At 43.3% G+C, this 15,007-nt stretch overlaps 1 protein-coding gene across 2 annotated transcripts in view; it reads right to left on the reverse strand.

The window, feature by feature from the left end:
• LOC145400367 (uncharacterized) overlaps window positions 1-9,285 on the reverse strand; it is a 37,248-nt gene extending 27,963 nt beyond the window's left edge. Inside the window, exons 1-5 of one of the 2 annotated variants that reach the window (XM_080272872.1) lie at window positions 8,884-9,285; window positions 6,479-6,672; window positions 5,963-6,072; window positions 5,441-5,541; window positions 2,640-2,861 (exon numbers count right to left, since the gene is read on the reverse strand). In XM_080272872.1, coding sequence (XP_080128998.1) covers window positions 2,640-2,861; window positions 5,441-5,541; window positions 5,963-6,072; window positions 6,479-6,672; window positions 8,884-9,071 — 815 coding nt within the window. In that variant the 5' untranslated portion in view covers window positions 9,072-9,285. Of the gene's footprint in view, window positions 1-2,639; window positions 2,862-3,108; window positions 3,334-5,440; window positions 5,542-5,962; window positions 6,073-6,478; window positions 6,673-8,883 lie in introns of both variants that reach the window. The other variant, XM_080272871.1, reaches the window with a different exon arrangement.
• Between the last annotated feature and the right edge of the window lie 5,722 nt (window positions 9,286-15,007).

Below are 15,007 nucleotides of genomic sequence, written 5' to 3' on the forward strand. Positions count from 1 at the left end.
TTAATCTACTCGTTTCGGTTTGAACGATTTTCTCAAGACAAATAAAATCGTGGAGAGAGAGAGAGAGAATAGGTAAAGGCGTCATCGTATTTATATGGTCAGTCTTTGAAAGCTAAAGAAGAATATTCCTAAAACGAGTCACCACTGCGTCGTTAAATTCCACTTTGATCCTCAGAGACACTTTTGGTAGGACGGGTTAATTCATTTCACTCTTGTACTCCGCAGACAGTTCTACTCCTCTTCAACAGCCCCTCATAATAAAAATGATTAATGTAGGATTCATGTAAACCCTCTTACTCTTACAGTCTGAAGGAAATCGTGTGGATATAAAAAATAAAACATACAAGATGCGTCATAGTATTTAGGTATGGAGGCTATCTCAAGACTTTTAACTTTTTGCTCCTTGTTGCTTGGTTATCTTCCCCGTGTACCCTCTGTTTTTCTGGCTTTGGGGGTCATTCACTGTACCCTGTAGACGCTGCGTGGTAAACAGTGTAGTAGTAGTTAGTGTGTTTGACTCTCTACGTACGGGGTTCACTGCGCGACTGGACCTTATCATTGGAGGAGTTATACCCTGAGAGAGAGAGAGAGAGAGAGAGAGAGAGAACATTCTAGGGCTCAAGGGGGTTCAAAATCTGTATCTGTGTCAGTTCGTACCGGGTCCCTTTATATATGAAGAAATGTATCCAGCAAAGGAAATATATAATCAGGTTGAAGATTAATAGTCAAACAGAACGTCATATAAATAAAAATACAACGATGACCTACACTACTCAATAGTAAAAAAAATGAAAACGTCAGTCGAAATAAACACACACACACACACACACACCATACCCCTATCACTCAGGCTTCATCACACAGCCATCACCTTGAACACCCACTCTTGTCATGAATATCGAATGTCACCTTTTACACCTTGTCACTCACCTCTTCCCTTCCTTCAACATCCCATCGTAATTCCAGATCTATTAACAAGCATGAACCCTTTTTTTTTTTTTTACAAATTAATTATGTTGTTGGAGAAAAATATAGCAGAGAACTTTCGGACAATCTTAACTACATCATTAATAGGATGCGTTTTTTTTTTCTTGCTACAACCAGACGATTTTATTCAGCTTAGGAGAGTCTGGTAAGTGTATGGGGTTGTTAAAGGCTATAATCAAAGCTATAATCAAACCCCTTCAGATCCAAGTCTTTCCTTAGCTGAATGAAATCGTCTGGAGATACCAAGAACATGAGAGTATGACAATTCTCTCTCTCTCTCTCTTTCACACACACACACACACACACACACACACACACACACACACACACACATGCCTAGCGTTACTCCGTTAGGCAGCACGGCACTAGGCACACCGGGAACCAAATTCACAAACTTTCTTAAGCTCAAACACGTATAAAATCGCCAGCTCATATTCTCATTTTCACTCCACACCCAAACTAGAATGAAGAATAACATGAAAAACGCAAAACAAAATAATTCACCGTAATATTTAACTGCTGCGGACTTGATTATCTTAAAATTTGTGTTAAGATCTTTTATGAATACTGCCAGTGGCCTCCTCTTCCTTTTGGCACACGATACCTTGGGCCCGAATTCACAAAGAAACTTAAGATCAATTTCCTATCGTAACTATGATCTGTTTTGCATGAAGAGCAAGAAATATGGGGGGGTTATGCACGCTTCCTTCCTTGTTTGAGAGAGAGAGAGAGAGAGAGAGAGAGAGAGAGAGGAAATCATAGTATTAGGTAATTCATAAGTTTGTGAATCTCAGCCCGGATATTTTTTCTTTACGTGTACAGTAACTTCTCATCTCTCTCTCTCTCTCTCTCTTTTTTATTTTTTCCACGATGAACAAGAAGCAATGCAAAATTCAAAACTCCCTATTCCATGTCCTTCCTGGATATTTAAATCATTTATTGAAGACGCTTTATCTCAGTACGTTAACGACGATGGATTTTTTTTTTTTCGTATTGGTATCTAGGCCTACAGACGATGTTAATTCAATTTGAGGGAGACTTCAAGCTAGTGAGTTTACGTACACCTTTGCTAACCTCTTCACTACTAGGAGGTTTTCGAGGTTAATAAAATCATCTGGCTGTTGTGGTGATTGTAAGAAGAAGACGTCATCGTACTGGAAATAAAGTGACTATACCCACATTACGAGGGCTAATCCACAATCACTACAGACCAAAGTTTCATGTTTCGGAAATAACTCACGACCAGAGCGACGCACGGTTTGCCTTTCGTAAGCGGTGCCCTCATAATATTGACATAACCTTAGCTAACCACCAGTCGTTCACCTCACGATTGACTCGGGCGGACGAAGCTTAGATATTTTCAGCAATGTATATGTCTTGTTTTCGTGTGATTCGCAGTTTTTGTATCTACTAACACTGGTACTAGAAATTTTTGCAGTATTATTCCTTAATAATAATCAGTTCCATTCAATGTTATTTTACTTACTCGAAAACTGTTATTCATTTGAGCAGTGTGGTTTTTCCCTAACTGAAGAAAACAGTTTAACGTCGACCAGATTCAGAACCCAGAGTGTCACAGAGCACTAGCAGAGTAATCCAGCACAGCATCACTTTATGAATGCTTACTGTTCGACAAACGGCTTGGGACTTACCTCTGATCACATCCACAATGGTTGATGGTACCAATGTTGTAGTTCCTGAGGCCGTACTTCTCCTCCATAAACTTGATAAAGAAGGGGCAGTGCATGTCGTGTTGGCGGCAGCAGTGGTCTAGCCTCACCAGCCCTCCCAAGTCACCGTACGTCTGGGCATCATAGTGGGCGCCGCACCACTTCGTGAACGGCATCCGGAAACTCAGCAGGGAGCGCTTCGACCTAACAAACAGACCTGTGCCACTTACCTGGGTTAGGTGTGGGCCGCTCCCTCCTCCACTCCGCCTGTATCCTCACCTCGCATGAAAACCACACAACCCACCACCAACCCCACACACCACCAAAGAATACCACTAAACCATCAACCTACCCAAGTGTTCATAACCCGTGTATGCCACCGACCTAAGGACATCAACGACAAACTTGTGGCCAACCGGGAAGCAGAGAGGTTTGAGATGCTCTAACTTACCTCTCGTCACAAAGGCAGTGCGAGACGGTGGTGGGGTAAGAGTTGTATGTACCAAACTTCTTCTGCATGCCTCTGATGTTGATGGGACAGCGGTCATGTTTGCGGCAGCAGCGGTCCGCCCCAACGTGTCCATCCAGGTCACTGAACGACGTGGCTAGGTCATCGTTGCCACACCACTTGGTCCCCGGCAGGATGAAGAACTCGTTCAAAATCCATCTCCGCCTCCTGCGTCAACACACCGCCATGGAGCGTCAGGGACCAGAACCTCGTGTGGTGCCCCATGCTTCACCACACGACACAACCGCCAACACTTCCACCACACACCAACTCACCCCCCATGAACGTGCAACCCCCCTCTCTCCCATGATGGCACAAACCCACATCTTCTTACTATTAACCCACAAACTCCCACCCATCCCTCTTACTGGACAACTCTACTGTATGTTCAGGTGGGTCGCACAATAACAGGACAGAGAACAAAGCAAGTGTATGAGGCCAGAGTATTAATCCAGAGTCTACTGATGTTAATAAGGCGTATGGTTAGATTGTAATTTTCAAGAAAAGCATAGTAAGTCTCAGCAGCTTGTCCACAGAGTAAGATTAATATTTTTTTTTGTTCCACGAATGTAATTTAAGAGTACGTCTGTAAACATTGTCAGTCTGAGAACAGGCAAAAAGTGTCCTCAGCAGTAACACAAAGAACACTGTGGGACTTTAAATCAAGATGAGATGAAAGTATAATACCCACAAGATAGATCAATTTCAGCCAGATCTTGACGTTGATGAGGCTCTAAGTTGGGCTGAAATCCCACTTAATCTTTCCCTGTGTGAGTATAATTCTTACATCAGCAACTCACGGCACTTTGTTATTAAGACACTTGTGATACTTTCGTCTGTAGTATAATAATAAATAAATCTTCGAGAACAACGTAGGTGTTAGTATGAAACCCCAGCATCTTTGTCCCGTTATTAATGATACCCAAATTAATACTCTTTTCAGTAAATATGTTAAATAGATCATTGTTAGCAGTAACATAGAAAGTAGCCTACACAAAAAAATAAAATTGTACCAAAATTATTATACTGAAAACAAAAAATATAGAAGCAAAATTATGCGGCATGATACCCCATTTACTAGCATTACTACAGTACACTGAGCGCCGACTGCCAACACGTGCTACTGGACATGCATTTACTGTGTATCATAGGCAGGGCAGCTTTACGGTACAGCAGGCGCAAAGGAAAAAGAAAACACTGAACCATGCACATTACTCTACACATGCAGTAATACTTTATGCACACATATTACAGGTGTCTTTTGTTCAATTGATGCCAGTACCATTTGTCAGGCATGCCCAAAGGTTAAAATGTTCTTGATAAGAACGTGTGATGATGATCCTCAGGTTATGCATTCACTAGATTCCACGCAGTGCATCACATTTGTTGGGAAAAATTTACAGGATACACAAGTGATGACATGCAAAGGCTATAGGAAATATTACCACAGACGATGTGCTTATTACGTGTGTAATGATACGGCTACAGTGAATTTATCTGTAGACAGTAAAGTCATCAGCATGCACCTGAACGCTACTGCAACATGCACTTCAACGCTACGTAAACAAAAAAATAATAATAATACAAACTAAATTTTCTTGTATCCTTTGCGTTCAGTATGTAGTGTGTGTAGAAACATAACTCTGTCTCTATGAACCGCCGATTTATCATTTCATGTAGTGTTGGTGTGTATGCATAATGCGAGTACTGGAACGATGCTGCCTGTACTGTGACAACACGACACCCCTGCTTGATGGAGCCAGTACCAATACACTCGAGCCGCCACCACCAGCACAACCTACTGTACAAGAGCAAGCCGACACACCGACCTGCCTGTCTGACCCACACGCACCTACGGCAACTAAGAGCACAGCAGCTACAAGAAGGACACCATGACGCGAGGCAAGAGGAAGGAGGCGTGGAAGAAGCAGCAGCGGGAGAGCAGGAGGGAAGCATTTATGTTCCCACCACTCCCACCCCACCATGGCATCTATAATACACACACAACGACGTGCACTCCCACATTCACGTTATCCACATGACATTGGATTCTTTATATTGACAGATTTTAAGCCACCTCACAGTACAGTGCGTATGACTTATATAAACGTTTAAGTTCAGACAGCTACGTACTTTGTGAAGCTCATTACTAACCACATAGAAATAACAGCACTGTACCCAACAAATGCATATGTTTAAAATTTTCCATGCACTTTATGTTTTGTGATATACGGTATAATGCACAAAGACAAAGTTGTGTCTGCATAGCCCTTACCTTGAGTGTGAGTGTGTGTCAGTGTTGCTGTTCTGGTGCGTCCTCTCCGCCCGCTTGGCTGCCCGCACACCTCGCCGCACATCACGCAGGTGTGTCTTGCACTGAACCAACACAAATACGTCTCATTAAGCACTCATGTCTGTCCTGCGACTCATATGTATTTGGATTAAGAAATTTAAGGTTATGTTAAGCACGGCACCATGGCAATGATCTTGTGTATATTCGACACTAAAATTTTCTCTCTATCTATCTATCTATCTATAGCCCGACGCCCTAATCCCGCAAAGGGTGGCCGCAGACAAAACGCCTCCAAGTCACTCTGTCACCCACCATTTGACTACCCTCCCCCCAACTCACCCCCCCCCTCTCACTCCATTAATTTGAGTACGATTAAAACCTTAGTAAATACGTCATATTACATGCATTTCAGTAACATAACGTACAGTGCAACAGCAGTAACATACAGTACAACATCATAACATTGAGTGCAGTAACAGAGTATAATAGAGTAACAACACCCACCTGTGCCCGTAGCTTTCTGAAGTGCACGATGGGCCTGAGGTACTGGGGCAGCTCAGTCTCGTCTTCCAGGTGCACTAATGTGACGTTGTGTAGAGGACCCACCCATGGCCCTGTTGAAAAGAGGAAAAAAAAAATAGGCTACATTAATCAGTAATGAGAGGTTGAAATGTGAGTTTTATGGATGATCTTGTTGAAAATTTTTTCATACAGACTATAAATGTAAACATGAAATACAGTATAGGGTTATTGACGGCATATACAGGGCGTTCCATATATAACTGACCTCCATTGGCATCGTTTTTTTTTTTTTCCCCTTAATGGGACGCTGCAGTCATGCATTATCAGTGTCTGTCCTGCATCATATATTCACTTCCCACTCCACTGTCATGCCCACACCAGCAGACCGAACCGTTCCCGCTACACAAGATACCGCTAGGTGAGTTTCTATAGTGGAGTGCTTTCTACAGGCCGCTCTGTACATTGGGTAAAGGTGTGTATAGGGGAGTGTGCACTAACCTGGCGGCGTGTCCATGGCCGTTTCCGCGTCCGACCTGAAGGTTTCAAGGAACTGTTGCACCTCCTGCATGTCGTCTATCAACCTGCAGTCCCTCAGCGATAGGCCGTCCACGCTGAGGTCCTCCCTCACCTGGCCCACGTACACCAGCGTCAGCAGCCGGTGGTGACGATGGACCTGACGCAGCACCAGACCACTGCACAAGGGACAAGAAAAGCCGCGTCAGCAGTCACTCACCCAGGCCGTCCTAATCAGCAAGACAGCGAGGGGAGGAGTAGGGAGGGGAGGGATGATGAATGCAAACAGGCATCGTTGCAAATCAGGGATGTGTTGCAAAGTATTGCCGCTTTTTTCCACATAACCAGTACTGTGAAGTGGGGAAACTGGTAAATGAGCTTGAAATATATCAAATAAAATTCATTAAGCAATTTTTTGTAATTAGCTATGGACTACCAGTATATATGGCAAAGAAAGAAAAAAGACGTAAAGCGAGGACTTAGTGTGCAGGTGTCAGCTTAACCAGAGAGAGAGAATATCAGCTCAACCAGAGAGAGAGAAGTAGGGGAAATGTGTGGCCGATATTCACTATCATCTAGGTTAGAGACACGAGCGTATGTGATAAACGTGAGTGAACAAAATGTACTTAAATTTGTAAAACAACATACAGGATTCTTCGGGATCTACACTTCCCACTGTTGTGCGAGAAACAGAACGAGCATGAAGGGAACTGAATATAGCAGACACAACAAAAATAGGTAACGACATTTCCAGAATAAGAAATGTGTATCGGTCAATGAACAGTGTACCGGATATGAGCTGGTTACGTAGGGCGGGGTGAAAGGGTGGCATGAGTTACCCGTGATGTAGAATGGTGAGGTAGGGAAGGGAAGGGGGGGTGGTTTGGGGAAGGGGGGGGGGGCTGAGACAGGAAAGCTGGCACACAGATTATGATGAAGGGAGAGATAACCAGAGTTCAGTGGAATGAGGAAGAACATATATAGATTATCTCGAGTTACGCGAGTGGAGAAATTGTTTGTTTTCATTTTAGGAAAGCAATGATTGAGCCTTCACACCAGGATGGACGTGTTTAGGATATGAGAAAAAAAAAAAGTCTCAGAACCTGAACACTGGTAATGCAAGAAAAACGATCATGTAGGCAAACTATCACAAAAAGTATATAATGTGTCAGAGTAAAGTATTAACTCTCTAATGATTAAAAAAATGAATATGCAGTGCCGTATTTAGCATATTAATGGTAAAAATAGAACTTAAACGTTTATCCTTGGTTGATGAAAGAGAGTGGCTGTTTAAAATTTTCCTTGAGTGAGAGAAAGTGCGAGGCCGGTTCGTGCGTTCCTGCCCTGCCAGTGGTGTGGAGGGTCCGCAGCTTCCACACTCAACCCCACACACCGCACACCACCTGAACTGCAACTTCCTGTAACGCGCTTCATTTAATCTGTAAGTCTGCATTTACTATTTCAAAGTCCAATACCGCTCACCAATGTGGTGTGTCGAGTGAAGCAATAAAGCCCTTCCCTGTCCAGTTGTACCAGCCACAACGTTGCTTTGTGGTTACAGGTTACCACACGCCATATTTAAACATACCTTACATTTCTTTATACACAAAAACTTGTAATTTGTTATATTTTTATTTTTAGCGGAAAGCGTTCCACTTTTATTCTCTCTCTCTCTCTCTCTGTATATGTAAGCTACAAGCATGTTATCTGTCGGAAAAGTAGGCAGGTTGATTTTAATCAGGTGGTTTACAACGGTCCCGCCGCCCTACCGCTGATAAAACGTGCATAAAGATGCCAGTGACGGTGTTTTATTACCCGCCCTTCTGCTCTATCGCAGACACAACCCAGCGGCCACGTCACAAAGCTATGACAACAGTATCTGCAACACAGGCTGAGAATCTTTATCATCTCCGTTTATTTTAACAGACTTTAGGCCTATCCTTGGGTTGGTCTTCAGGCACAGCGTTTGGATTTGCATTCCACCGTGGCCGAGTCTGGGGTTTGGGAACAGGTTACCTGGTGCACACACACACACACACACACACACACACACACACACACACACACGGCATCAATTATTCTTACCGGCACGGCTGTCTGATGTCGGTATGCCAGTGCCGTGAATTGAGATGGAAGGATTACACACATGGCAAACGTTTTATTGAGATGTAGTAATTTCCATCCGACATGGACTCCCTCCCCTCTGTCCCACTCACATACATGAAAAAGGTCAAGTGCTGCCAAAAACTGATGTATCTCCCTTACAAACATTTCGAAATGTAGGTGTTATTCTTGCATGTGATACAAATGTTGCAGGTTCTTGACTCATTTATCTCCACTGTGGTGTCACCGCAACACAAGCACAAAATATTACCACAATATAATCTCACCTGGCGCTGCCCTGGTCGCGTCCCACCGAGGTCTGCTTGGCCGTCACACCGTTGTAGTGAATCCTTATTTCATGCTGGCCGCCGAGGAGGTCATCTTGTGCCACAAAATTTGGCATGCTGCTGCTTGCAGCCATCAGACAAGACAGTAGCCATGCTACGGAACACAGTATAGTACTGGAGGTATTCATGACTGCTCTGACACTTATTATCTGCCACTAGAGTATAAGTAATTCTGGAGGCAGAAACACTAGCCGGTGACAGGGAGTGTGGCCAGTGCTATTAGAAACAGAAACAGAAGCCAGTGAGGGAAATTAAAAGTTAAGCTGACTTGTAAGAAGTTGAGTTTGGAAGGGTGGGTATGGTCCAGTGAGCGAGACGACACAGGGTGACACAACACTCCCCTCGCCGGCCACTCGGTGTTTACGCCGCGACCCACGTGGAGGCTGGCTTTATATGTGCTGGCCGACGAGCGAGCCACACGCACTGCAACATAAATTTACCCGCCCCCCTTCTCATCCACGTAATATCTTCACACACCTCACGCTTCCCTCACCCATCCACACGCACGTATCGACTGTTGCTGACGTGATAGGTGCATCACGGTGCTTGATTGAGCTTGTTAAAGTCTCAGATCTGCGCAACGTTGTAAGAAGCAGACTGGAGGTAAGACGAATGTGACGTCATAGGTGGCGTGATCTCGCGGGGCGGAGCTTGAAAGGTGTGTGCAGAGCGGTGACTGGAGGGCTGTTGGGAAAGGTTGAGGTTGGGAGAGGAAGGGTAAAGTAGGGAGGGGTGTGGAAGGGGGAGAAGCGGCTAGATTTAAAAGTGACATTCGTGGTTTGGGAAACTTCGTGCTACGGGGAGAGAAAGAGGGGGAGGTGAGACTGAAGGACCTCTTTCCCCTGCTCTTGACCCCAGCCAGTGCAAAATCCCTCGCTGGAGTGTACCGTGTATGCAGTCTGTCTTACGTGTTCCGTTACCCCGTCTAGGTATGAATGGGAGGGAGGAGTGTAACGCCACGTATCCCCGTAAAAAAAAAGGAGTGACCTTGTGGCGGGGAAGGCGACCCACACACGGTTTGCCATATCGTGTCGGCTTGTTCCTCATAGTAGCTGCTTTAGTATAGTAATGCTGTTCTGACGGAATTCTTTACCCAAATGAGTTTTTGTACATCAGTAACATGGACGAATATCAGATCAACTCCCAGTCCATTTTTTTTTTTTTTTTTTTTAATACAGATGAATCTATTAATGATCTCAGCTGCTTATCCAGCCATATCCACTCATACGTTGATGACTACCCTTCACTTATCCACCCGCCTCTCACAGCGGCCATTACAGCAGTTACTTCGACAACCACGAGATTGAGCACCGGCACACCTGGTTTCTCACCTGTCTTAATTTTGTTTGGGGTAAAAGAGACCTGTTCATTTGTAATGCATCAAAAATTCAATTCGCCTTTCAACACCAAACCTTTGCACAAGATCATCTCTTAATACTTAGCATTGTGCAACCCAGTTTTTCATAATCTCCCAGTACCCTTGGAATATTTTTTTTTTTCTCAGAACCTACCATGGATAAATCATTGCTTCACTAAAATCTGCTTCTCAGAAAATGGATGTGATGAACAGACTCCTTACTTTACCCCTTCGCAGCTCCTGACTTTGCATAGAGGTCTTATACCTCTATATGGAGTATTGCTCTCGTGTGTGGGGAAGGACTTAACACACAGCTCTTGTGAGCTGGGCAGTCGAAGGGTATTTGTCTCATCACCTCACTCTTTGGCGCAGTGTTACACCTTTTTCCCCATCCATAGCTCTTTCACTGATTACTGCTTTTCTGAATTCTCAGCTATAGCATCCCTTGCTAATGACAACGAGCGCGCAGCACTCGTCAAGCTGCGCACCCCATTTCTGTCCAACTCTGTTACGCAAGAATTAACTAATACCCTCGGTGCTTAATATATTCAGCTCGTCAACACTCGAACTGTCTTCCCAACTCAGTTTATCCCACTGCCTATGACTCCCAGTCTTTTACAGTCAGTGTGCCCAGGCGTCTTGAAAAAAACAGATCTTCATTTTGACGGTCTCTTCTGCTTTTCCTGGGAAGAGCAGCGTTGTTTGCAGGTTTGGAGCTTTTGGCTCTCTGCGTTACATAAAGCGTCCAATTGACACTATAGGTACTTTATTCTGGCTGCCACCAGGTCTTTCAACTCCACTGAGAATCTGTTCCCCAACCGATTAACCCTTTCGTTGTGGGGTTTCCAGATCTGGTTATATTCGTCTGGCTGTAGCAAGAATAATATAGGAAAATCGTTAGCGTGTTGCAGAGGTTTCTGGAGATATATTACGCCATCACTGTGAGGGTCTCCTTGGTTGAAGAAGATCATCGACAGGAAGGAAAAATGAGAGGAAAATGATCATCTTACTGAAAGTGTTAAATACGAATGGGTGCATTTCAGGAGGTTCGTCTTGATGGGACGAAGTACAGACGATTGGGTAGGAATGGTGGGAGTGGTGAAGAAACTGAATGGTTGTGATGAGGCAAGATAAGAGGACCCAGCTGTACAGGGAGGGACTAGAGTTTACCTGCTGCACAACCGCGTCTGCTTCACACTTCGAGCGGACTCGTCGCTTTCCGCCCTGAGACATCATATTAAAGAGCAGCGATCAAATGTGCCTCCTCTTCCACCACGTCTACTTAGTACTTAGATCGTGTCCGTCTCTCTCCTCCCTGAGACATCATATTAAGAAGCAGAGAGCATGTTTCCTTACTATTCCACTATCTGTACTTCGATGCCTGCTACTTTCTTCTCTGACGCATCATATAAAAAAGAAATTAAGAAGCAGAGAGCATGTTTCCTTACTATTCCACTATCTCTACTTCGATGCCTGCTACTTCTTTGACGCATCATGTAAAAAAAAAAATCATATACGGACAGGGAAACATACCAGGCCTCTCACATTTCAGAACAATTAGCCAGCAGAGGCAAGTGAGAAGTAGAAGAGGTGAAAATATTTAACGAATTTTTGTCCCAGCCTGCATCTCCGCTTCCCCCTCACCCCCTCACCTGAGCAGAATGTTTATCTCAGGAAATGGGTTAGGCCGGGCTATTAGGGGGAGATAACTGGAAACGCCCACGTCCTTTATTTTATTTTATATATTGATAGGAATGACATTTTTTATATTAATTTTTACGTTAGTACAAAAAACATCCATTATTTTATATTGTACATTAGTAGAAATTACATCCATTATTTTGTACCTTACAAGAAGTTTCCTGTTGGCCTAGATTTTAGAGTAATCGACAGAATATGTAATCCAGGAAACGAGTGATGATGACATTGCCACACTTAGGCTCCTATGACTTACTCTCAGCTTAAAAAGATCATCTGGCATTTGCTGGGAGAGAATGCTACAGTTGTCCCGGTCATGAGAGGGTTAATGGTGCCGGTATCAATATTCAGGCTCCTATAACTCTCTCTCAGCTGAATAAAATCGTCTGGTGCCAACTGGAATTAAATAGCACGATTGCATGAGAGTATTAGCAGGTGTTCCATTACTGCTCTGCTTTCACACCGGCAGCCCTCCCACACCTCCACACACCTGCTTTCCATATTGCCTCTCACTTACCAGGTGTTCTCTGGGCTAAATTTATCATCATCATTTTATTTTATTATCATCATCATCATTATTATTATTATTATTATTATTATTATTATTATTATTATTACCGTATTATTGTTAGAGGTGAGTTGATGAGACGAAAAACCTTGGACTCAACCGTGTTTAGAATCGCAGTATGATTCTTCCATGATAAGTCTCGAGAAAAGGAACCCCAAGGATATAAAATGATAAAACAGTGAACTTTGTATTGCGAAAAATGAACCCATAGTCCTGTGGAAATGTTTGGCGGGTTGAAAGATGTTGGAGCTCACTTTCTGAAACATTGAGCAGGATTTTTTTTTTTTTTTTTTTAACTCCTGTCAGAAATGATAGCCAAGTCAGAAATTAGGTGTGCCATAGCCTCATCCCGTGATTGCTGAAGCATCTGTCTTGGATGCTGAGGAAAGCGAGTGTCAGTGTGAAAGGCGGAGTCATCAGCATATGGAGTGGATAGGGCTATAAAATTCAGAACGCCCTTACTCTCACACACACACACACACACACACACACACACACACACACACACACACACACACACACACACACACACACACACACACACACACACACACACGACTTGGAAACGGCAAATCAGATGACGCAAGGAGTCGAGTAGCTATCCAAACTACCCTATGTCAAGGGAAAGGAAACGAATTAATTATCTGTACTGTTTTTAACTAACTTGGCCTATAGTTCCCACCTCTCGATCTTAAATGCTAAGATGTAACAGTAGACTAACACTAAAATAAGATGCTGATCACGAAGAAGTGCCAGGGAAAGGATGCAGAACTGTACTACTGCTTTTTCTATGCCACTGAGCTACGTGAAATAAACAGCGAGAGGACGAAAAAATGGGCCTGGTTAAAGTAAAAGTATATTAACCTTTCAGCGAGAGGAAGAACCAAGAGACTTTAATGAATATGATGTGTCTGTCTCATCCTAAACTAAATACATATATACCGCGACTGGATCTGTGTGTTGAGTGCTGGGGGGAACGGCTCAGTCTGTTGGTGTGGGCGAGGGTGAGGCAATGTGTGGGAATTAAATAAATGACTCGGGTTAGACGCTGGTAACACTAACTGAGCCGTCTTCGCAAAACGAGCGATTGTCTGGTGAAGGGGAAGAGGACCACCCTGAATATCCGAGTGATATTTGGTATAGGGTTAAAAGCGTAATTGAATTTTCTCTCCCTGCCTTCATTCCCTTCTTATTCGCACCTCCCTGTATCTCCTTACCCCAGAGAGAGAGAGAGAGAGAGAGAATTATCAACATTAAACTGTTATTGCTAGAACTCAGCCTAATATTCCTTCTTTTATGTGTATTGAACTTGAGTTTTTCTAATGTTAAAATACTTGGGAACACTCAGGCTTTCCACATAATCCTCTCTCTCTCTCTCTCTCTCTCTCTCTCTCTCTCTCTCTCTCTCTCTCTCTCTCTCGCTTACTAATGAACAGGTATGATATAAAAGTAAGTGAAATGTTAAGCCTGGAACACTGATATTAACGCTGGTATTTTCATGTTTTTTTTTTTTTTTTACGGTGCTCAACCTGGGGGGCGTAGACAAATTTCCAAGGTTGGCGCGAGTACCTATAGGAAAAACAAGAGTGGCCCGAGCAAGAACTGTGTGTGTGTGTGTGTGTGTGTGTGTGTGTGTGTCACGATAAACTGTTGGTTTATATCAGTGATTCCCAGCCTTTTTTCTGTCTCTTCCCCCTTCAACCAGTTCACTTGTTCGGATTTCCCCCTTCATACAGACAAGAAGAAAAAAAGAAAGTCAAAACACACAATTTATTTGCTCAATAATACAAATAACATAATAATCGTTGCATTAATGCTGATTTACATTTTTATATAGTACTTGAAGAAAAGTCAGTCGCCACAATCTGAGATTTTTTTTCTGTCGGCTGATAGCTAGTAATTTGTATTTCCCTCAGTAAATTTCCCCCTGGAATCCTGAAATTTCCCCCAGGTTGGGAAATGCTGGTTTATATTCATTATTAAAATTCTGTCCACTGCAGCCTTCAAAACAGTAATCTTTGTACCCGTGAAATAAGTTGGTCTCTTTCCTCCACTGTCTCGCCTGAACACCACCATGATTTAATTTTCTCTGGAAAGTTAAAAATACCAAGGATTCTTATCTTGTAAAATGAACAGCACTCCAGATGTTAAAGTTAAAGCATCAAAAAGTTAGCTTTCTTTCCTAGTCTGTACATAAATCTGCCCTGCCAGTTTCATTATATATTTAAATTTCGACAAACTTTAGGTGCCAGTCCTCCCCACGTCCACAGGTGACAGCATTCTGTCTCACACTCACCTACTTGATTCTTCGACTGACTGGTGCTTAATTACGTGAACCAAACATTTATAGCTATCGGTATGTCTTATCAACTGAAAGAGTGAAAATTGGTTTGTGTTTACATGAAGGAACTTTGTCAGAAATAAGAGAGAGAGTGAGATTA

This window comes from Coenobita brevimanus, chromosome 52, assembly GCF_032717465.1.
Source record: "Coenobita brevimanus isolate Jiangsu-jjx chromosome 52, ASM3271746v2, whole genome shotgun sequence".
In the NCBI taxonomy this organism is placed as follows: Eukaryota; Metazoa; Arthropoda; class Malacostraca; order Decapoda; family Coenobitidae; genus Coenobita; species Coenobita brevimanus.